At 42.5% G+C, this 25,742-nt stretch overlaps 1 protein-coding gene across 1 annotated transcript in view; it reads left to right on the top strand.

Moving 5' to 3' along the window:
- LOC129709750 (dynein axonemal heavy chain 5-like) overlaps positions 1 to 25,742 on the top strand; it is a 310,815-nt gene that overhangs the window by 164,227 nt on the left and 120,846 nt on the right. Inside the window, 4 exon segments of the mRNA XM_055656308.1 lie at positions 2,054 to 2,334; positions 3,908 to 4,123; positions 21,182 to 21,349; positions 23,120 to 23,338. Coding sequence (XP_055512283.1) covers positions 2,054 to 2,334; positions 3,908 to 4,123; positions 21,182 to 21,349; positions 23,120 to 23,338 — 884 coding nt within the window.

Below are 25,742 nucleotides of genomic sequence, written 5' to 3'. Positions count from 1 at the left end.
ATGAACACCAGGTGTGGTGCTCAGATAGGCTGCTTTGTCCTTTATGAACTTCTCAAAGATTGTTGGAAATGCATTTATCATGGCAAACAGGAGAATCCCATTACATGCCTGAAGTGTGCCATGTGCTACCGGACCAACAGGTCTACAGAGGACGCCATATCGGCGGCCCTACACTCTGCCCTGACCCACCTGGACTACAACAACTCCTACATCAGGCTGCTGTTCATTGATTTCAGCTCTGCCTTTAACACCGTCATCCCCGCCAGCTTGATCACCAAACTAAGTGGACTTGGCATCTCCACCTCCCTCTGCAACTGGACACTGGACTTCCTCACTAACAGACCACAGTCTGTTAGGGTCAATAACCTCACCTCCTCCACTGTAACACTGAACACCGGAGTGCCACAGGGCTGTGTGCTCAGCCCTCTCCTCTACTCCCTCTTCACCCACGACTGCATCCCAAAGTACGGATCCAACGCCATTATTAAGTTTGCTGACGATACCACGGTAGTAGGACTGATCAGCGACAACGATGAGTCAGCCTACAGGGATGAGATCCAGCACCTGACCACGTGGTGTGCCAACAATAACCTCGTCCTCAACTCCAAAAAGACGAAGGAGATTATTGTTGACTTCAGGCAGACCAGAGGAGGCAGTCATACCCCCATCCATATAAACGGGACTGAGGTGGAGCGCGTCTCCAGCTATAAATTCCTTGGATTACATATCTCGGAGGACTTGTCCCGGTCCCTCAACATCTCCAAGCTGATCAAAAAGGCACAGCAGCGCCTTTACTTCCTTAGGAGGCTCAAGAAAGCCCACCTGTCCCCCCAGATCCTGACCAACTTTTACCGCTGTACCATAGAGAGTATCCTGACCACCTGCTTCACGGTATGGTACAGCAGCTGCACTGCTGCGGACAGGAAGGCACTACAACGGGTGGTGAAAACCGCGCAGCACATCATCGGTGCCCCGCTCCCTGCCATGGATGCCCTCCACCGAAAACGGTGTCTGAGACGGGCTGGGAAGATCATCAAAGACCCCTCACACCCCAACCATGGACTGTTTGCCCTCCTCCCATCAGGGAGGCGGTACAGGAGCCTCAGGTCACGTACTAGTAGGATGAGGAAAAGCTTCTATAACAACACAATCACACTGCTGAACTCGGAGTCCCGACGATAGATTTCTCTGGTCCCTCCGTCCCCTCTGTTTAATCATGCTGTATTTCCTGATTATTCTGTATCTTCCCTCTTTCTATTTTTTTTGTTTTTCTTTATGTACAACTACTACGGACTGACGCAAAACTGCATTTTGTTGTACTGATACTTGTATTTGTGCGATGACATTAAAGTTGAATTGAATTGAATTGAATTGATGTGGGATGTTGGAAAGGCATTGGGATGTCAGGAGGTGAATCATTCACCACAGGATATTTAGTCTCTGATCTGCTCTGATAGCCACTCTATTTATGCATCTGCTGCATCAGCTGCATAACTTGCTATGTATTTCCAGCATTTTCTGTTTTTCTATCATTATGATTGAAAATGTTAGCAGTGAACCATGTTATTTTCCAGGGTATCGACCTGGGCTTCCATACATTTATAATCTTTGACCAATAACTTTGGATTGTCTCTAAAAGTAAAATTGAAATGTTCATATAATATCTGAGCATTATATGAACATTTCAGTTTTACTTTTAGAGTTTTTTGCTTCATGATCTAGTCAATAACTCAATAGAGTCAATACAAAGTTATTGGTGCAAGAGAATAAATGTGTGGAAGTCCAACTATAGGATCCTAACATCTCTATTGCTACTGGACACCTTCATGGTTTGTGCATTAAGTGAAAAATAAAATAACACTTCTTAATAAATAGAATGAAGCAACTGCACAATGTCACTTTCTTTAGAAATACATACTGTAAGGCTGCTTCCCAACACCTTTACAAATGACATACAAATATTGTTCTTAAACGTATTATATGTATGTACTGAGCAGGTTGTCTTTTCATTTCAGTACTTGCTCGCTCCTTAACCATTCCTTTTTCTGTGTAGGTTTGGCAAAGCTTATGGAAGCCGAGGTGTCAGTCAATGAACTATCCAAAGAACTTGTGATTAAGGAAAAAGACTTGGCGGTTGCTTCAAAAAAAGCCGATGAAGTTCTGCAAGAAGTGACCTTAAAGGCACAGGCAGCTGAGATTGTTAAAGCCCAGGTTCAAAAAGTGAAAGATAAAGCTCAGCTCCTTGTAGATGACATAGCCGCTGAAAAAATTGTAGCTTTAACAAAACTGGAAGCAGCCAAGCCTGCATTAGAAGAAGCTGAAGCAGCTTTACAGGTTTGTTACCAAATATCCAAATGTTTGTAACCAATAAATGCAAGTGAAATGCTGTTGATTTTGAATTTCTTCTATTACATTGCGAAATTTCTGCTTCTTTTCTTGGACCCAAATATTTATTCAGCTGTTTATAAAAAAGGTTCTCTTACTTTGCCATTGATTGATTTTGATTGGAATTTAAAAAAAAAATATGTGTTTGGTGTGGAGTTCCAATACTCAATGTCAGTAGAGAATGCAGATACCTTTTAACAAAGGTGCCGACAAGAACATCCGGGGTGGTCTTCTTCATAGATCAGCATCTACCTGTTTTCCAATGCTGCATATTGCAGCACTGGAATCAGTAATGCAGTGAGATTAAATGCCAGTGTATTTTATCTCCTAGTCACCTGCTGGACTTGGCACTGGTTCCAGCACAGAACACAATCATGGATCTTGTAGTCGTTTGTATGTAGTACCTAGGATCCACACCTACCATAGATGTTGCACATAGTGTGATCCTCTTCACGTGAATGAAGTTGCTGACCTAGGTTTAAAAAATAAGGGAAAATAAATATTTTCCCCACTATTATTTAGTTTAGATTTTGTTTAGTTTATTATTACGTGTACTGAAGTATAGTGAAAAACGTTTTCCAACCAGTGGAAAGACTATACATGATTACAATCAAGCCGCCCACAATGTACAGATACAGGATAAAGGGAATAATGTTTAGTGCAGGAAAATGTCCAGAAATGTCAGATTAAAGATAGTCCAACAGTTTCCAATGGCACAGGACTGCTCTCTGGTTGGTGAAATGATAGTTCAGTTGCCTGATAACAGCTGAGAAGAAACTGTCTGAAATCTGGAGATATAGGTTTTTACACTTCTGTACATCTTGCCTGATGGGGGAGGGGAGAAGAGGGAGTGTCCAGGGTGAGACTCATCCTTAATTCAATTTATTTTAAAATCTGAGAATTTAAGAAACATTTTAGAAATAATTGAAAAGGCCTATGACAGAAAGAACATCATAAAGCCAGCTTAGCACCAAGGGGGTGAGGTTTCAGCCTCTGCCACCTGATAACAAAGGGCAGCTGGGTTCTCTGCTAATCTTGAGTGCAATTCAGGTGTATTTGAAATAAGTTCTTTGTGTTACTGATATTGCCATTGAGAGTGTGATTGTCTATAGAGAGAGTAGAAAATTATTATTACAGTTTACAGCTTATCACTATCACAAACTTGGCCTCTCTCAATCAGTAATATTCCCTTTGTTCAAATCATTCTCCATCTCTGCCAATTTTCTCTATTCAACGTGACTGCAAATTAAAAACGAACTTGTTTAAAACAAACTTGTTTCCACTCTTTCTCAGTTCTGATAAACAGTCAGAGATGTGAAAAAAAAAGTGTTTTTTTTTGTGTCCATGAATTTTCCCTGACTTGCTGAGTATTTCCCGCATTTTCAATTTTTTGGATTTTGGATGTCCCACATCTGCAGTTTTTTTCCCTGATTTCCATGACATTGCATTTACTTGATTTGTGTATGAATGGTTAAAGGTCTTGTCAAAAATTATAATTTATATTGTTTTTAAATATTTGCAGACAATTAAACCTGCTGATATTGCCACAGTGCGCAAATTAGGCAAACCACCTCACTTGATCATGAGAATCATGGACTGCGTGCTGCTTCTTTTCCAAAGAAAAGTAGATGTTGTAACTCTTGATCCAGATCGTCCCTGTTTGAAACCTTCCTGGGGTGAAGCTTCAAAGCTGATGAACAACTCTTCATTTCTCCACATGTTGTTGACATTCGCAAAGGTAGCCAGCAATTATTATGAACTTCTTCATGTTTCTAATCTATGTTCCACGTACCATCCATCAACTGCTGTTGAGAGAGTGACTATTTGGCCTGATTCCGCATTGATCTGCAGGATTCCCCATCTCCTCTCCCTTACTGATTTGAAATCATACTTATGGATTTAAAATCATGATTCTTTGCATTGGTGCTGAATTGCATAATGTAAATTGACACTGAAATGTTAATATATAATTTTCAATGAATTGTGAGGACCTATGAACCCGGATATTTTATCTTACTTTTGGAAATATTTTAAAGTAAGCTCCTTGACACTACTAATTCTCACTGCTTTCAGTGCTCAAGAAATTCCTCACAATAGTTCCAAAATCCCACTTGTTAATGGTAGCAATTGACATTACGTTGAAATAATTTTATTCCATGGTAGGAATTTTAAATAATAGTTTGTGTGTGCTAAATTACAGGATTGTTCAATTTAAATTGTGTCATGTTCATCAGAATAAGATGAAAAGTCATATCATTAATCTGAGCTAGAGCAATCATACTAAATCTTCAAGCGTTGCTATATTTGGAAAATTAGAATATAATCAAATTCTACCTGCTCAGTTTGACTTTCACTGTGTACATTTTTGAGCCTTTTATTTTCTCTCTTTGATGGCTTTTCATTATCGAACAAGAGTTCCCAGACAAATGTTACAGTATGTTCCCATCTCCCTGGCACTATACGAAGTGTAATGGTCTGGCATTTGCAGCAATAGTGATATCAACAATGGATGTGATTTACTCTCAGTGACATACTGATATCAAAATTTGCTGGTCAAATAATTAGCTTGCATTATGTGAGTATGGTGAGTTCAGAAAGCAACTAATATATATCCACGAGGAAACACAAAACGGATCAATGGCTAATTTAACAGGGATGCATTTGGTGATGATGGGGAAGTGCAGACATAGGAGATTAAATTGGTTTACTAATCGGGCAATACAGGATTTGCATATTGATCATCATATGCATCATTTAGGTGGTGGCAGTTGACATTGGCTGTTGTTTTAGCATGACTGCTTGTATGCAGCCAGCACCAACTATTTTGCTCACTATCTACATGCATCAGCAGTGGGCTTGATAAAGTTGGCTGGCAACCTGTTACTCTTAAAGTGGAGGAGCTAGAATTGATGAGCCTCCTTTATAAACTAAATATAAATTGTAGAACAGAAGAGTAGCTGACTTATGATAGAATGTGAATCATGAGTTTCACATAGAGATCTTGTTAGAAAAAGTGAAGTGGAGTCATCTGTATCAGCAGTGGGGCAAACCTCCCAATCTAATACTTACAAGGCATCAGGAAGAAGGGATGGTGAAGAACAAATAATACTACAAGTGCTGAAATCTGAATCAAAAACAGAAATGCTGCTAGAACTCAGCCAGTCAAGCAGCATCTGTGGGAAGATAAATCAGTCAACGTTTCAGTGTCAGCGACCCTTCCTCAGAACTAGAGCAAGAGTGGAGGATTTACAATTGTTCAAGTGGCGGTGGCGCAGCCGGTGATGCTGTTTCACAATACCAGATCCTGAGTTTGATCCTGATCTTGGGTATTGGCTGTTTGGAATTTGCATGTTCTCCCTGTGACCACATTAGTTCCTTCTGAGTGCTTTGGTTCCCACACACCTCTCAAAGGCTTGCGGGTTTGTATGTTGATTGGCCGCTATAATTTGCTCTGGTGAGTGGCGAATGAATGCAATGGATGGGATAACATAGAACTAGTGTGAATGAATGATTTTACTTCGGAGTCACGTGAGTGACTACGTGAAGAGCCAGCTCAGCAGCATGCGCGGCATTGCGTTCAGCAGTGCAACAGCGGCCGCAGCGGGAGTCAGGCGCTCCCGCTGCAGTTTAAACGACGGACCGTCAGGTAAGTTAAACTGAGGTTGGCTTTACTTGTGAAAGGAGAGCCTTCTGATTTCTGTTTTCAGAATGAGTGTGACTAAGAAGAGGCTCTCAAAGAGATCTGTCCCCCGCTCGACTCCAACGGAGGAGCGTTCCATCTGTGGGGGGCAGCAACAGGTGGTAGGACCGCTTACCGGGTGCTCCGCCATCCCCGACACCGTGCCGAGCCCAGTCCCGCTAGCGCCTGAGCAGCGGGCTGGATGTAAAGCTACCCAAAAAAGCGTCCAGCCGGTGGTTTCCGACTCGTCGAACGGGGACGCCTCTCCACCCGCACGGGGGAGAGACAGCGCCTGAGCCGCATGGAGCAGCTCCTGGAGCAAGTGCTCCAGCGAGACGCGCTGCGTGAGGCGCGCTCTCCCAGGGGGAGTTCAGGCACTCACTCCACAGTGCCTTGTGCACTGCCCATCGCTTCCTCCTCACCAGAGGGTAGCTTTGGTGACCAGGACTGGGCTGGTCAGGAAGAGGGGACGCTGGCTGAAGAAGTCGGGAGTATGCAAGGGGTGCAGGACCAGGAAGAGCTGCTGGGTGTGGTGGACCGCTACGTGGCAGCCCCACGTGCAGGAAGGCCATTAGAGCCTAAACTAGCGGCCAGCATCAACCACCTCCCCAACAGGCCCCTACAGGAGCAGGTGGTTAATGAGGCCTTAGAATTGTACACGGCTCCAGAAAATTGTGAGTCTCTCAAAGTGCCGGCTGTCAACAGCCAAATCAAGGGGCACGTCGGGACAAATATTCGGGACCAGGAGCTGAAACTGCAGCGGATCCTCAGGCTACTGACGTCAGCAATCACATCATTTGCTCGTTCTGTGGACAACACGGAGATGACCACTAACCAACTCTCGCGCTGTTGTGCAATACGCAGTTCGAGATAAATAACCTCCGTAAAGAAATTATAAGACCTGCCCTAAATCCAAAATTTGCGGGGTTGTGCAAAACCCCAGCCACTGAGCCAGACACACTGTTCTTTGGCAAAGACCTCACGAAAAAGTAAAGGATATGGAAGAGGCCTCTAAAAAACTTTTCGGTCTCATGAGGGCAGGCCCCGGGACGAGCAAACCCAAAACAACAATACCCAAGCGGCAGCACCCCCATCGCGTCCACCAGTCGACGTCTACCCTATGGGACTGGTGAAAGCTCGGGGTCTGCATATCACCACCTGAAGTCTTTTTTAGACCAAGGCCCAGAGCGGACCCCATGGAAAATGCGCCACCCCCAAACATCACCGCCACGTCAGACAACGCGCAAGACTCACTGGTCTGGGAAGAGACAGAAGAAACACCCATAACCATGGAGGTAGGTGGGTCTGGTTCCTACCAGCATATAGAAAGTAGGGGCGCAATACTAACAGGGGGGAGATTACACCTGTTTAAGGAAGCGTGGGAGTCTATCAAGAGTGACAAGTATATACTCAATAGCATTAGTGGATACAAAATACAATTTATACTAGAAAACTTGCCACCAGTTCAACATTCACCCCAGAGGGTCTTTTCCCTCTCAGTTAAAGAGAAACGAGAGGGACAAGCTGAACTGGTGAGAATGATCACTAAGTGTATCATGGGAAAAAACAAAACATGAACCCTTGGAATTTGTGTCAAATATATTCACTAAAACTAAAAAAGATGGTGGGTGTCACATCATCATTGACTTAACTTCACTAAACATGTTTGTTAAGTATGTACATTTCAAAATGGAAACGTTTGTTACTGCCAAACAACTGATTTCCAAAGGATACTTCATGGCAAGCATTGACTTCAAAGATGCTTACTATTCAGTACCCATTCACAAGGATCATCACAGATACCTGAAATTTACCTGGATGGGGCAGCAATGGCAGTTTAAAGCATTACCCAATGGCTTAACATCAGCCCCAAGATTATTCACCAAGATACCAAAACCAGCCCTGGCAATATTAAGAAGACAAAAACATATGGTCATGGCATATTTTTATGATATCTTAATAGCAGGCAAGACCATGGAATTGGCATATCAGCTGTGTCAGCTACCAAACAGTTGTTCGAAACCTTGGGATTTGTCTTACATCCAGATAAATCTAAGTTGAAGCCATCCACAACCATGGCTACTTGGGCTTCACAATCAACTCAGCCCACATGTCTGTAACATTGCCAAAAGACAAAACAACTGAATTGACACAATCATGCAACAATTTAATGGTCAACGAGTGACCAACTATTCGACAAGTAGCAGGGTAATTGGGGAAATGGTAGCAGCATTTCCGGCTACACAATTCGGACCTTTGCACTATCAAAACTTACAAAGAGCAAAGGTACAGGCACCAAAACGACATGCAGGTCATTATGATCGTATCATGAAATTACCCACTGAAGCAATATCAGAACTACAGTGGTGGGCAGAAAACGTTTGGCATGGTTTCAGCCCTATCATCATCATTAACCCTACTTTAGTTATCCAAACAGATGCCAGTGCTCAAGGCTGGGGAGCGACTAACTCCATATCCAGCACAGGTGGTAGATGGACTAACCTAGAGTCATCATTACTACTTACACTGGGCATTAACTATCTAGAGATGTTGGGTGCCTTTTATGGTTTAAAAGCATATGCATCCAATATGCATCACTTGCATGTACGGTTACAAATAGACAATACTACGGTGGTGGCTTACATTAACCATATGGGCGGCATAAAATCGATATCATGCAACAAATTGGTCAACACAATTTGGCAATGGTGTGTCGAAAGACATATTTGGCTATCAGCAACTTACCTGCCAGGTAAGCTAAATACAGTGGCAGACACCAGGTCACGCAAATTTAATGACAACACTGAATGGATGTTAAACCCCAAAGTGTTTGCAAAGATTATTAAGCAATATGGCACGCCAGATATCGACTTATTTGCATCAAGGCTAAATCACCAGGTACCTATGTATGTCGCTTGGGAACCAGACCCTGAGGCAGCAATTGGGGACATTTCTTCTTCTATGCATGTCCTGCCTCATCAGCCGTGTACTATGCAAAATACAAATGGACTCTGCTTCAGGTATTTTGATAGTACCCGACTGGCCTACACAGCCATGGTTCCCATTACTCCACGGCATCCCTCCGAACATCCACAAGAAAACAGTACTTGTCCAGCATCAAAAAGTGGGAGAAGTACTGCTTGGATACAGGGACCACCTAGTCAACCGCTACAGTTACCAATGTACTGGAATTCCTGGCGAACCTTCACCACGATGAAGGACTCAGTTACAGTGCCATCAACACAGCTAGAAGTGCCCTGTCTGTCTATTTAAAACAAGCTCCAGGACAACAGGCCATGGGGTCCCACCCGCTGGTGGTCAAACTAATGAAGGGTATTTACAACTCTAACCCCCCTAGACCAAGGTACACCCATATATGGGATGTCAGTATGGTCCTGACATACCTCAGGGGATAGCCACCAGCCAGATCCCTCAACCTGGAACAATCTACGCTCAAAACACTCATGTTTGAAGGCACTCTATCTGCACAGAGGGTCCAGTCACTACACCTTTTGTGACTGGACAACATGATCACAGCTCCAGACCAGATCTCTTTCATTATCCAGGAACTGATCAAACAGAGCAGACCAGGAACACCTAATCCAGTCGTGGAATTCCGGGTTTACCAGCCAGAACCACTGTTATGCGCCATGACCCACCTACTGTCCTACATAGAAACAACCAAAAATATTCGAGGGAGTGAAAAAGCCTTATGGGTCAGTCATAAATAAACTTATGGTCGGGTGACGAGCCAAACCATTTTGAGGTGGCTCAAGCAGGTGATAAAAGCTGCTGGGATAAACACTAACATGTACAAATCTCACTCCACCCGGGCAGCATCCACGTCGATGGCCAAAAGAATGGACGTGCCTATCGACCACATCTTGGCTACAGCAGGATGGTCAGGGGAAAGAACGTTCAGAACTTTTTATAATTAGCCGTTGGCAAAACCTGCTTTATTTGCAGATAATTTTATACAGACTGCAAATATTTAATTTAAGCCCAGGGGAGCAATTTAATTTCTTTGTTGTTATTGTTAAAAAATACCGTTGTGTTTTTCTACAGACTGATTCATTGGTTGATTAAGATAACACACTTCCTCCCTCAAGGACTTTGGCAGTGAGTGAAGTAATAACTGTTACACGGTTTGAAATCACAGAGCTTTAAAATCTTCACATAGTCACTCACGTGACTCCGAAGTAAAATAGTAAGATTAAAGGAGAACCTACCAGTTTGAAGTTTGATCTGTATTTTATGAGGAGTTACGATGAGGGATTACGTGCCCTCCGCTCCCACCCTCAATAATATGGGTCAAACTGATAACTGAGGTCTCCTTTTCTTTACTATGTTTATTTCAATAACTGTGTCTATCTGTGATTCCACACCGCTGCTTTGAAGTATGCTGCGCAAGCGTGCTGAGCGGGTTCTTCACGTAATCCCTCATCGTAACTCCTCATAAAATACAGATCAAACTTCAAACAGGTAAGTTCTCGTTTAATCTTACTATTAATGGTCAATGTGAACATGGTATGCTAAAGGACCGGTTTCCATGTTGTATATTTCAACCAACTTTCAACCTGACTTATTAAGAAAGAAGGGAGAGAGAAAACAAGGAATTAAAGACCAGTTAGCCTGACATTGGTAGTGGTGAAGATGCTCGAGTCAATTATTAAAGATGTAATAGCAGCACATTTGAAAAGCAATGACAGGATCTGCATGAAGCAGTGAAAACCATAATGCGCTTAACTTCATAAAAAATAACTTTATTCAAATAACATTACAGAGACCATGGTCTTTAGCCTCTGTAAGGTACCGCATAGTAAATCAGACTGAAGCCTGCGCTTAGCTATTCACATACCCCCAGATGGCATATTGGAATCCCCAGCATGGATCATGGATCGGGTCAACAATAGCAATACCAGGCATGGATCAAATCAGCAATAGAGATTGATCTACAAAATCAGTCAATGTCAGCATGGATTTATGAAGGGAAAATCATGCTTGTCTAATCTTTAGGAATTTTTTGAGGATGGTAGAATCAACAGAATTGATAAGGAAGAGCCCGTGGATGTGGTGTATCTGGACTTTCAAAAAGCCTTTTACAAGGTTCCACGCAAGTGATTAGTATGCAAAATTAGAGCACATGGTATTGGGGTAGGGTAATGTCATGGATAGAGAACTGGTTGGCAGACAGGAAGCAAAGAGTAGGAATTAACAGGTCCTTTTCAGAATGGCAAGCAGTGACTAGTGCTGCAAGACTCAGTCCTGGGACCCCAGCTATCTACAATATATATTAACTATTTAGAAAAGGAATTACGTGTAAAATCTCTCAGTTTGCAGATGACACAAAGCTGAGTGGTAGTGTAAGCTGTGAGGAGGATGGCATGAGGCTGCAGGGTGACTTGGATATGTTGGGTGAGTGGGCAGATGCATGGCAGATGCAGTATAATATCAATAAATGTGAGGTTATCCATTTTGGTGGCAAGAACAAGAAGGCAGATTATTATCTGAATGGTATCAGATTTGGAATAGGGGAGGTGCAGCAAAACCTGGGTATCCTTGTACATCAGTCACTGAAAGTAAAATACAGCAGGCAATGAAGAAAGCAAATTGCATGTTGGCCTTCATAGCGAGAGGATTAGAGTATAGAAGCGAGGAGGTCCTACTGCAGTTGTACAGGCCCCGGTGAGACCACACCTGGAGTATTGTGTGCAGTTTTGGTCTCCTAATTTGAGGAAGGACATTCTTGCTATTGAGGGAGTGCAGCGTAGGTTCACAAGATTAATCTCTGGGATGGTGGGACTGACATATGATGAAAGAATGGATTGACTGGGCTTATATTCACTGGAATTTAGAAGATGAGGAGGGATCTTATAGAAACATCCAATTCTTAATAGATTGGACAGGCTAGATGCAGGAATTTTTTTATTGATGTTGGGGGAGTCCGGAACCAGGGGTCACAGTTTAAGAATAAGGGGTAGGCCATTTAGGACTGAGATGAGAAAAAAACATTTTCACCCAGAGTGTTGTGAATCTGTGGAATTCTCTGCCACAGAAGGCAGTGGAGGCCAATTCACTGGATGTTTTCAAGAGAGAGTTAGATATAGCTCTCAGGGCTAACGGAATCAAGGCATATGGGGAGAAAGCAGGAATGGGGTACTGATTTTGGATGATCAGTTATGATCATATTGAATGGCGGTGCTGGCTCGAAGGGATGAATGGCCTACTCCTGCACCTGTTTTCAATGTTTCTAGATTAAGTGATAAGGAGCATAATTACTGACCATTAGCAGCAGTGCCGGCCTTAAGCCAATTGGACCAATTGCTCCCAATTGGGCCACGCGCCTAAGGGGGCCCCATGCTAGGCTGGTGGGCAATACACGGTATCCCCTCAGCAGCAACCCATGTAGGTGAAATTCCTCACCGACAACAACACAGTACCGCGGTTAACTTTCAATAGGGAGGTGGCACGCAACGCCAACTAGAGTACATGCGGTGAACTGCAGGAAAGTATTTGCGATGGCTGCCAGCACAGCAGGCCCTTCTTCTGGCCCAGCATCTGGATTGGTTGCACACTCGCGAACCCCCTCCGTCCATCCCTGCCGCAGCCAGGTGGGGGGGGGGGGAGGGGTGGCAGGGGGGGAGGAGGGATCGGGGGGGGGGGGGGGGGGGGGGGGGTCGGGGGGGAAGTCGGAGTAAGGGGGGGAGGTCGGGGAGGGGAGTCGGGGGGGGGGGGGGGGAGGGGGGGGGGGGAGGAAGAGGTTGGGGTGACGGTGCAGCGTGGTCAGTGACTCTGGGTGGACGGAGTTAGTAGACCGTCCCCAACTCTGCTGCAGCTGACGTTGCCCGGAACATCAGCCCCGCTGCACCCGGTCAAGCTCCACCCGGCCCCGCTCCACCCGGCCCAGTGTATGGGCGCTGCCGACCCACAGTGACAGTGCGGCCCACAGGGGGAGACTCTGCTGCAGCTGACATTGCCCGGAACATCAGCCCCGCCCCGCACTTACTGGTATTGTACACCCGGGGCACGGGGGACCCATTACTACAACTTTACTTCAGACAGTTACAGTGACCCCGCCAGCGGATGTGTACACACGCCTGATGTTATCATGATAGTCACTGACTGAGCAGCCGACTCTTATCTGGAATTAGTCAGTCAAGGTGCATCTGAAGCAAACAGCGCCGTCCGCTCCCAAAAGCAGCAGTTACCAAATGGAATAGCATTTGATTTACGCCAAACTCTCACATGCATAAACGTGTGGACACAATAGTTCCTTCATTGTCATGTCTACCAAGGTACAGTGAAATTATTTTGCATAGAGATCAGTGCAATTATTGCCTTCCCTAAGTACAATGCCCGGTTAGCACATAATGCACAGGAACAGGCACTGAGTCTATAAGGAATAGTCGCCAGGTGTTGCGCCATTTCATGGTCCCAACTGCAGGTGGCTATGAAGGCCTGTTGTAGCCATCGTATCAACAGAAACATCTCGTCCCCTCCTCCCCCCCCCATTCGCACACAAAACGTGTGTGTGTGTGTGTGTGTGTGTGTGTGTGTGTGTGCATAATATGGAAGCCACGTCTGCGATTGGTACTTGTAGTAACTAACAAGTGTGTCGGAAAAAAAGTGGTCAATATCAGCTTCACAAGGCTGAAGCTTGAGATGCTGCCGGGAGCAGTCGTGCGGCGAAAGCGTGGCGGCAGTGACAGCAGGTCACATTCCCCGCTCCCTCCCATCATCAACCTTAGGGCCTACCGATTCCCGCCCTTCATTCCCACCCATCGGGAGGGAGCTGTACAGGGACGACATTCTCCCTGACCACAGACTGAAACATTGATTGTAATGAAACATAGGTTGCAACCGCAGAGCCCATACTACCAGAATATTAGCAAACCTTCGTTAAATAACGCGTGGAATAATGCAGTTTAATGGTAATTAACAGCTATGGTGAAGGTTGGAAGCAGAGGTGCTGTTCCCAATTGGGTCCCCACCTCCTAAGGCCGGCCCTGATTAATAAGGCAATTCAACAAAATGGGATGAGAAAGGGAAATAAGCAAGATAGTGGGAAATAATGTCTGAGCAATATACCTGAAAATGTATTGTTCATTCCAAAAGGTTGCAAAGTGCCTAGATGAAAGGCCTAGATGTACTAACATCTAACCTTAGTACTAGATGTTAACACTAGTGTCTACTCTGTCAAAGTGATGCTTAATATAAACAACAGAACAACAGCAGATGTTCTGCTGTTTATATTAGGCATCACTATGGCAGAGGAGACAGAAAGGCTGGAAAGGAAATGGGATTGTGAATCAAAGTGGCACGCAACAGGAAATGTAAAATCAGCCTGTGAACTGAGCACAGATGCTCCACAAAGCAGTAATCCAATCTGTGTTTGGTTCTCCTATGTAAAGGAGGCCTCCTTGTAAAAATCAATTTCAGTTCACCAGGTTGGAAGAAGTGCAAGTGAACCACTGCTTCACCTGAGATAGACACGAAAAGCTGGAGTACCTCAGCGGGACATGCAGCATCGGTGGCGAGGAATGGATGATGTTTCGGGTCGAGATCTTTCTTCAAACTGGTTAAGGGTAAGGGAAATGAGAGATATAGATGGTGATCTGGAGAGATAAAGAACAATGAATGAAAGCCCTACATACAGCTAACAATGGCTTGTTTGCTTTATCATCATTACTTTTTTGCATATCTTTCATTCATTCTTCTTTATCGCTCCACATCACCGTCTATATCTCTCGTTTCCCTTATCACTAACCAGTCTGAAAAGGGTCTCGACCGGAAATGTCACCCATTCCTTCTCTCCAGAGATGCTGCCCAAAGATCCTATAGCGAGCAAGGTGGTCCACTCGACGAAAAAGACGTAGTACGGTCATGGGCAGATTCATGGGTAATTTAAGGCCCCATTTCCGTAACCGGCTTCTGTCTCCGCACCAAAGATCCCATAGAATAATAGTGCGGAGACGGAAGCCGGTTACGGAAACATCCTCGTAAAAATAAAAGTTATTTGATAAAAATCTTCTCCTCATTTTCAAAATTTTAATTTATTAACAGAAACTGTTCCCCCGCAACGTTGATTACACTGCGAGTCGGGTCGGGTCCGGTTACGGAAATGGATGAAAAAAAGGCCCACGTTCCGTTGCGTTGCGTACTACACATCAGCCCATTGCATTTAGCAGGAGTGGTCTATCTTGCTCCACTATAGGATCTTTGATGCTGCCTGTCCCGCTGAGTTATGCCAGCTATTTGTGTCTATCTTCGGTTTAAACCAGCATCTGCAGTTCCTTCTTACACACTGCTTCACCTGGAATGATTGTGCAGAACTCTGGATAATGGGAAGGGTAGAAGTGAATAGACATGTGTTGCATCTTCTCCTGTCACATGGAAAGGTGCTTTAGATGGGGAGTGGTGGGTGAGGTCAGAAGAGTAGACTAGGGAGTAATGGGGTAGTGAAGGCCTATTATATAACATGGATGTAGTGAAGGAAGATAAGGATTCAACGTGAATTTATTGGTGTTTAATTTTCAAATACCAAAGCTCATTTCACCACTTCCTCATCATGTACATGCCGATTAAAACCTAAGTGCAGGTCAGCTCTTCAATTTGTCTCAATATATCCAGATCAGGGATGAATCCAAATCATGGATTTTGACAGTCTCTTTCCTTCCACGACTGCTATCTGGTCAACTGAATTCCTCCCAACAGTTTTTTTTTTAAGGTCCAGATTGCAGCATCTACTGTGCCTCCTCTTTGGTTTGAATCTGATTGATGGATTTGTACTCACACTACAATAATTCAATGAAATGAAAGGATCAAATGCTTATGGTGTATTCAGTATTGTGTGTGTTATCTTGCTGTATTTAATTACTGATTGCAATCCAAGAGCTCAATGAATATTAATTTAAATATAACATGTCAGGGGAAAATTAGGATGTCAAAACACATTTGATTATTTGATTGCCTAAGGATTTAATGAAGTTCCTGGGACACATGGATGCAAGCCTGCACGGTGGTGCAGCACCAGAAACCTGGGTTCCTTCATGATTGCGGGTGCTATCTGTATGTTGAGTAATCCAATTTCCTCCCACATTCCAAAGACGAGTTGAGTTGTAGGTTAATTGGCTTCTATAAATTGTCCCAGTTTACACTAGAACTAGTGTAAGGTTGGTCAGTGCGGACTCGGTGGGTCGAAGGGCCTGTTTCAATGTTGTATTTCTAAACTAAACTAAAATGTTAATTCTGTGTTCTCATGTCCATTTTGTAGTGCTGTCGGTAGCACTAATTCAGTTGATCATTAGTTCAATTAGATCATCAACTCTCAGTGAAACAGGCAACGTTCCACAGCTGTCATAAGTGCCTCATAATGACATTTCCCAGAATATCTTCACCATAATAATAACCTTTATGGTCGATTTGCAAGGTTTCAAAAAATTGCTGCCTAATCACATTCATTTGGCACTTCTCCAATACCAGTCCAAGAAAAATTGAAAAGCTTCCTTGCTGATTGATTGATCAACTGGTTGTAATTGTAGTGACTATGTGGATTTTTATTCTAATAGCAGGTGGTAGCAGAATCGCTAAGAGAAATGAGGAACTGCTTAAACGCATGTATCCTATTTATTTATTCTATATTCTCTATAAGTACACTGCATATATATATATATAAATAATGTGCCCAACATATAGAATGCCAATTGACAAAAGCTGCTGATTTTCCCTTTGTGAAATGAAGGAATAATTCATATACAGGTACACCATCAATTTACCGCCATCCTTGTTTCCAGAGCTTTGCCGGATTATCAATTTTTCCGGACCAATATCAATAGTTCAATAGTCCTTTATTGTCACATGTACCCTGACGTACAGTGATTTTACCATACAGTCATACTAAAGAAAGCAACAAGATACAAAATTACATAAGAATTAAAAATAAACAGCCACCACAGAGGTGTGTGAGAATCCCGAGGCACACAGCAAAAGCGGAGCCCCACAGCCATCAGTCCGATGTCCGGGCCACACACACGCTCATCACCGTGATGTGACCAAAGTTGTACCAACCGCTTGACTCTCTCTCTGCAGTCCCTATCCGCCCGAACAGCCAGAAAGCCGTCCGCACTCACACCAGAGTCTAGGACACTCCCGTGGCGCGACGTCCCCAAAAACACAGAGATCCACTGCACTCACGGCAATCCCTCCGAGTCCCCACCAGAGCAGGCAGCATCCATCTTGCTTTCAGTGACCTCACCGTGATGGAAGTTGAATAACTTTTAACTTCTTCCTCCTTTTCTTCCACATTTGGGGCGATCGAAACATCCGCAGTCAGCGCAATCGAAGTTCCCGCAGTCGGCGATCGAGGCTCCCGTGATCGGGGCAGTCGAAGCTCCTGCAGCTGGAGCTCCCGCAGTCGATCCCTAACAAAGGGGCCGCCAACTCCACGATGTTAAGCTGTAATGTGGACGGAGATCCGACACGGAAAATGTCACACCTTCGTCGAAGAAAGAGATTTAAAAAAGTTTCCCCCACGCTCCCCCCCACCCCCCCACATAATACAAAAACTAAAGATTAACCAAAACATACAAATAAAACAGACTAAAAACACAAAGATGAAAGTGACAACCCGCCAACCGGCAACGTAATAATAATTCAACAATACATCTCTGAGCCACTAATTATACCCTAGACGGCTAGAAACTTTATCTAAGAATTAACAAGTAACAAATAAATAAGCAATTAAATCTTCTAGGATAGAGGCACACATCCCAAAAGAGTGTGCACCACACGCAATGATCTCATAATTTTGTCTGGATTATAGGAGGTGCCAAATGATCAGTTGCTGGAAAATCGATGGTGGACCAATATTCATATTATTTACTTAAATAATTTAACCTCCATATGAGTTTTTTTTTCTGTCCCGTTGAGCTTCTCAAAGAAAGTTGGTCCATTAGTATTGTACTCAGCTCTTGGTTTGAGAAAGTGTCACCAATTAATATTCTGTGAAACTTTGTGTCATTTTTTTCACTGGATCAACTTCTGGAGTGTGTAATTCTTCAAATATTCAGGGTGATAAGAACACACTATTTCACACATTACCCAGCACCACCTGTCCAAGTGACAAAATTTGTAAGTCCAGTGTTGATCTCATCAGTCACCTCAGAACCCAGATTGCTTGCGTGGAAACAAATTATTCTTTTTGTCCTGAGGGGTAATTTGAGAAGAATAATTCAACAGGAATTAATCCATTGTGGAATGTAATGTTGCAAATCGTACAAATGTCCAGATAAAAACCTGCGACCAGAATATTACCATTCTCCATTCCCTGCATATCCATGTGACTCTCTAAAAGCCACTTAAATGCTTCATCTATTGTATCTGCTTCCACCGCCATCCCTGGCATTCCAGGGAGCCATCACTCTCTGTGTAAAAAAACGTAAACGTTTCCCCCTCTGAGCTTAAATCTCTGACATTTGTACGATTTAACCTCTCTTTCTAAAGTATTTTCATATTTCCATTTGGGAAAAATGTCTTTTGTATGCCTTCTTGCTATTTTATTTTAACCAAAAAAATCATTACTATTTTCAAAAATCATGTTCTCACACTCAGTCAGGTAACCTTGACAACATATTTGCAATTGCAATGTTTAATGATCTGTATTTCATTGTGTAATCATATTGAGAAAAGAGAATTGCCTATGTGTGCATTATCAAAGCAACCAGATCTGTACTGCAGTAATGATCAATCATGATGAGAAATGACTCACACATAGTTAACTCAGTAAAAGGTCAACTCAAAAGGAACAGATGAAACTTTTCCTTTCAAGTATAATTTCTAATACCTGTTGCTCACTGTCATGGTATGTTTAGAGTTTAGCCTTTAGAAATACAGCATTGACGCAGGCCCTTCAGCCCACTGAGTCTGTGCCGACCAGCGATCATCCCGTACACTATCCTGCACACTAAGGTCAATTTACAATTTTACCAAAGCCAATTAACCTAAAAACGTACGTCTTTGGAATATGGAAGGAACCGGAACTCCTGGAGTAAAGCGACAAGGTCACAGGGAGAATGTACAAATTCCGTACAGACAGCACCCATAGTCGGGATCGAACCCGGGTCTTCGGTGCTCTAAGGCAGCAACTCTACCACTGCCCCACTGTGCCACCCAAATGCAAATATTGTAATGCAAATGAACTTGCTTCACTTTTGTACATTATGTGACTAATAACAATTCATATTCCATGATTGGAGTGTGGCCTTGACTTCATGCTTTATACAAGTCCAATATTTTTATTTAGAATACAGCATTAAATATTTGGCAGTGCACAAATAGCAGCCTAAGACTACAAAATATCTAGATCCCAAATAATACTTGGCCTTTTCAGTGTGAGCAACTTGGTTAGAATTATGTCAAAGTGGTCGAAAATAAGTCATGATGTAGGATTCGAAATTTCCAATCCCGTGGGTCAAGTTTCTGGGATAGCCTTGTAGGGCAAGCAGCTGCAGCTAATAATGCCATACTCACAATGAAGTTTCAGGAAGAGGTTACTAACATCGTTATTCATACCTCAATGACCTTTCTTGGATGAAAGGATAGAGCTGCATTTGTGGGATCAGATTTTTAAATAATTATTGAAATGGATACATAAACTCAGGTCTGAGGGATTACCTACAGTTTGTTTTTCGGAAGGAGATTTGGGGTCACCAGTATGGTCATTTTTAGCTTTGTGCAAGTGACACAGAGATGCGCGCCTGTGGCCTCTGATCCCCAAAAGACTTTGGTGGCGTCCGTGGTTGAGTAGATATGGCTGGGCTTATCGTGACATTTCTGACTTATCTATAGACCGGAAATTTCAGTTGTAGAAATATTCATGCCCTAGAGTTCTTTCTGGCAGAAGAATCAGCTTGGTAATAACCATATAACCATATAACAATTACAGCACGGAAACAGGCCATCTCGGCCCTACAAGTCCATGCCGAACAAATTTTTTTCCCCTTAGTCCCACCTGCCTGCACTCATACCATAACCCTCCATTCCCTTCTCATCCATATGCCTATCCAATTTATTTTTAAATGATACCAATGAACCTGCCTCCACCACTTCCATTGGGAGCTCATTCCACACCGCCACCACTCTCTGCGTAAAGAAGTTCCCCCTCATATTACCCCTAAACTTCTGTCCCTTAATTCTGAAGTCATGTCCTCTTGTTTGAATCTTCCCTATTCTCAAAGGGAAAAGCTTGTCCACATCAAATCCCTCTCATCATTTTAAAGACCTCTATCAGGTCCCCCCTTAACCTTCTGCGAATAAAGCCCCATCTTTCTCTGTAAAAAATTCTTGCCATTCTGAGTAAATCTTCTCTGCTATTTTGTTGACATCCCCTAAATTTGGCGACCAAAATTGTATCAGGTCCCTCCTTAGACCTTCTGCGCTCCAAAGAATAAAGCCCTAACTTGTTCAACCTTTCTCTGTAACTTAGTTGCTGAAACCCAGGCAACATTCTAGTAAATCTCCTCTGTACTCTCTCTATTTTGTTGACATCCTTCCTATAATTTGGCGACCAAAATTGTACACCATACTCCAGATTTGGCCTCACCAATGCCTTGTACAATTTTAACATTACATCCCAGCTTCTATACTCAATGCTCTGATTTATAAAGGCTAGCATACCAAAAGCTTTCTTTACCACCCTATCTATATGAGATTCCACCTTCAAGGAACTATGCACGGTTATACCCAGATCCCTCTGTTCAACAGTATTCTTCAATTCCCTACCATTTACCATGTACGTCCTATTTTGATTTGTCCTGCCAAGGTGTAGCACCTCACATTTATCAGCATTAAACTCCATCTGCCATCTTTCAGCCCATTTTTCCAAATGGCCTAAATCACTCTGTAGACTTTGAAAACCTCTTCATTATCCACAACACCCCCTATCTTGGTATCATCTGCATACTTACTAATCCAATTTACCACACCTTCATCCAGATCATTGATGTATATTGCCAATATATAATATGTAATATATTGCCAATAAGAATGGCTTTTCAAATATAGCATATCTATGTAATTAATTTTGCCAAAAAGATTAAACATACCTTGCTTGATATGCAGGATAGCATCACAGGAGAGGTTGTGGATTTGCTGCAACCATACCTAGACATGGATGACTACAATCTTGAGACTGCCAAGAAAGTATGTGGGAATGTTGCGGGCCTATGTTCATGGACAAAGGCCATGGCAAGCTTCTTCGATATTAACAAAGAAGTACTTCCATTAAAGGTATGATATGAATGCATAACGGATTGCAAGTTTACAGGGAATGTCAAGTTGAATTTATTGTCATGCACAAGTGCTGTAAGGTACAGGTACAATGAAAATATTGTTTCCAGCAGCAGCACAGGCACATAGTCTCAGACAACACATCGAAATATAAATTATACATACATTTCACATAACTTCTGCAAGAAAGTGAAAAGAAGAAAGACTGCAAAAACAAAACCAGGACAATAGTGCAGAGCACAATTCTAAATAAAAATCCGCGGTGGTGCAAGAACCCATATAATTTAATTCCTGATGTAGTATTAGGGTCAGTTCAAGAACCTGACAATTGTTGGGGAAGTGACTGTTCCTGAATTTGGCGGTCTGCACCTGATGGTAGCAGCAAAAAGAGGGCTTTCTTGGATTGGTGGGGGATCATTGATACCTTCTACTATACATCTGTAGACGATTATTATAGTGTTCAAAGACATGCTACATCTCTTTACACTTCTATTAAGTAGAGGCATAGGCACATCCTCCCCATGATTATATCTAAGTACTGGGCCCAGACAGGTCATCTGAAATGTTAACGGCCAGGATTTTGAAGTTGCTAATTCTCTCCAGCACCAAATCACCAATGAAAATTGGTGGTTGGTTTCCCAATTACCGCTTTCTAGAGTCGATGATTAAATCCTTGGTTTTATAACATTGAGTGGGAGGATGTTGTTTTGGTACCACTCAATCAGGTATTTGATCATTCTCCTGTGTGCTGTCTCATCAGCACCTGTGATTCGGGAAATAAGAGTGTTGCCTCTGTTGAATTTGTAGGCGTCATTGAAGCTGTGGTTAGCTGTACAGTTATGTGGGTACAGACAGTAGAGAGTAGAAAATCTGTCTAAAAGGCTTATGTCAAATACCTTCAGTGGATAGTGGGATTTCACTCTCCCATGACTGTGCCCTCAGCTATGTGCATTTCCTGTATTTGATTGTTTTCTTTACTCTCTTTAGTTATAGTTTTATGAAGGCTACTTTTGGGGCTGCAGATTTATACACAGCATAAAAATTGTATTTCACTTTTCATGAGATTTTTTACCAAATCTCAGTTTTAAATAATTTTGGATGTTATAACTAGAGCTCTTCAATTAAGATCCAATTATCTTAATTTTGCATCTTTAAGAAAATAATTTTAAAATACTAGATTTTATTAGATACTAAAGTATACGTTGTGATATCTTTAGAAACATAGAAATATAGAAACATAGAAAATAGGTGCAGGAGTAGGCCTGCACCGCCATTCAATATGATCATGGCTGATCATCCAACTAAGTATCCTGTACCTGCTTTCTCTCCATACCCCCTGATCCCTTTAGGCACAAGGGCCACATCTAACTCCCTCTTAAATACAGCCAATGAACTGGCCTCAACTACATTCTGTGGCAGAGAATTCCAGAGATTCACCACTCTCTGTGTAAAAAATGTTTTTCTCATCTCAGTCCTGATTTCCCCTTTATCCTTAAATTGTGACCCCTTGTTCTGGACTTCCCCAACATCGGGAACAATCTTCCTTCATCTAGCCTGTCCAACCCCTTAAGAATTTAGTAAGTTTCTATAAGATCCCCCCTCAATCTTCTAAATTCTAGCGAGTACAAGTCAAGTCTATCCAGTTTTTCTTCATATGAAAGTCCTGACATCCCAGGAATCAGTCTGGTGAACCTTCTCTGTACTCCCTCTATGGCAAGAATTTCACTGTATCCATATTTTTTATTTACTTTAATGTGTGTTTGCAAAAAGGCAAATCTAGCTATGCAAGAAGCCAAGCTCGTTGTTGCCCAAGAAGAACTGAACAATGCCCAAGCGCAGCTGGATGACAAGCAACGGGAGCTCGATGTAGTGCAGGCCATGTATGATGCTGCAATGTCAGAAAAACAAACATTACTCGATGATGCGGAGGGCTGTAGGAAGAAAATGAATAATGCCACTGCCCTCATTGATGGCCTGGGTGGTGAAAAGGTGATTCACAATTGTGATAAACCCAATGTCAATATTAAATGCATATTATTAAATGTTCAAAACCATTTATTGAGTGTGCACACATCAGACTAAGCAATCATGCATAAATGTAACAGCAAATACTGATTATATCAAATACTTAACACCAGCATTTAAATTTTAAACAAAATGTCATAATCTTTGGACATGTACATAGGAAATTACAGGGTTGTAACTGGAACCAGAGTATAATTTGGGTTATTAATTAAATCACAGTTAAACAATAATAACCATATAACCATATAACAATTACAGCACGGAAACAGGCCATCTCGGCCCTACAAGTCCGTGCCGAACAACGTTTTTTCCCTTAGTCCCACCTGCCTGCGCTCATACCATAACCCTCCATTCCCTTCTCATCCATATGCCTATCCAATTTATTTTTAAATGATACCAACGAACCTGCCTCCACCACTTCCACTGTAAGCTCATTTCACACCGCTACCACTCTCTGAGTAAAGTTCCCCCTCATGTTACCCCTAAACTTCTGTCCCTTAATTCTGTAGTCATGTCCTCTTGTTTGAATCTTCCCTATTCTCAAAGGGAAAAGCTGATCCACATCAACTCTGTCTATCCCCCTCTCATCATTTTAAAGACCTCTATCAAGTCCCCCCTTAACCTTCTGCGCTCCAGAGAATAAAGACCTAACTTATTCAACCTTTCTCTGTAACTTAGTTGTTGAAACCCAGGCAACATTCTAGTAAATCTCCTCTGTACTCTCTCTATTTTGTTGACATCCTTCCTATAATTGGGCGACCAAAATTGTACACCATACTCCGGATTTGGTCTCACCAATGCCTTGTACAATTTTAACATTACATCCCAGCTTCTATACTCAATGCTCTGATTTATAAAGGCTAGCATACCAAAAGCTTTCTTTACCACCCTATCTATATGATATTCCACCTTCAAGGAACTATGCACGGTTATTCCCAGATCCCTCTGTTCAACTGTATTCTTCAATTCCCTACCATTTACCATGTACGTCCTTTTTTGATTTGTCCTGCCAAGGTGTAGCACCTCACATTTATCAGCATTAAACTCCATCTGCCATCTTTCAGCCTATTCTTCCAAATGGCCTAAATCACTCTGTAGACTTTGGAAATCCTCTTCATTATCCACAACACCCCCTATCTTGGTATCATCTGCATACTTACTAATCCAATTTACCACACCTTCATCCAGATCATTGATGTACATGACAAACAACAAAGGACCCAACACCGATCCCTGAGGCACCCCACTAGTCACCTGCATCCAACCCGACAAACAACCATTCACCATTACCCTCTGGCTTCTCCCATTCAGCCACTGTTGAATCCATCTTGCTACTCCTGCATTTATACTCAACAGTTGAACCTTCTTAACCAACCTTCCATGAGGAACCTTGTCAAAGGCCTTACTAAAGTCCATATAGAAAACATCCACTGCTTTACCCTCGTCAATTTCCCTAGTAACCTCTTCAAAAAATTCAAGAAGATTAGTCAAACATGACCTTCCAGGCACAAATCCATGCTGACTGCTCCTAATCAGACCCTGTTTATCCAGATGCTTATATATATTATCTCTAAGTATCTTTTCCATTAATTTGCCCACCACTGAAGTCAAACTAACAGGCCTATAATTGCTAGGTTTACTCTTAGAACCCTTTTTAAACAATGGAACAACTTGCGTAGTACACCAATCCTCGGGGACTATTCCCATTTCTAATGACATTTGAAATATTTCTGTCATTTTATATTTTTCAAAAGTGTCAGTACTTCTTTTACTTTGAAACTCATAGTATCCATAGCTACTCTACTAGTTTCCCTTACCTCACATAATTCAATATCCTTCTCCTTGGTGAATACCGAAGAAAATAAATTGTTCAATATCTCCCCCATCTCTTTTGGCTCTGCAGATAGCTGTCCATTATGTCTCTCCAATGGACCAATTTTGTCCCTCGTTATCCTTTTGCTATTAATATAGCTGTAGAAACCTTTTGGATTTACTTTCACCTTACTTGCCAAAGCAACCTCATGTCTTTTAGCTTTTCTAATTTATTTCTTAAGATTCTTTTTACATTCCTTATACTCCTCAAGCACCTCATTTACTTCATGCTGCCTATAATTATTGTAGATCTCCCTCTTTTCCGAACAAGATGTCCAATTTCCCTTGAAAACCAGGGCTCTTTCCAATTTTTATTGTTCCCTTTCAACGGAACAGGAACATAAAGATTCTGTACTTAAAATTTAAAATTTCCCCTTTAAATGTCCTCCATTTCTCTTCTACATACTTCCCATAAAACAAAATGTCCCAGTTCACTCCTTTTAAATCATTTCACATCTCATCAAAGTTAGCCTTTCTCCAATCAAAAATCTCAACC

Source organism: Leucoraja erinacea, chromosome 2, assembly GCF_028641065.1.
Source record: "Leucoraja erinacea ecotype New England chromosome 2, Leri_hhj_1, whole genome shotgun sequence".
In the NCBI taxonomy this organism is placed as follows: domain Eukaryota; kingdom Metazoa; phylum Chordata; class Chondrichthyes; order Rajiformes; family Rajidae; genus Leucoraja; species Leucoraja erinaceus.
This window is presented reverse-complemented; position numbering and strand designations above follow the sequence as displayed.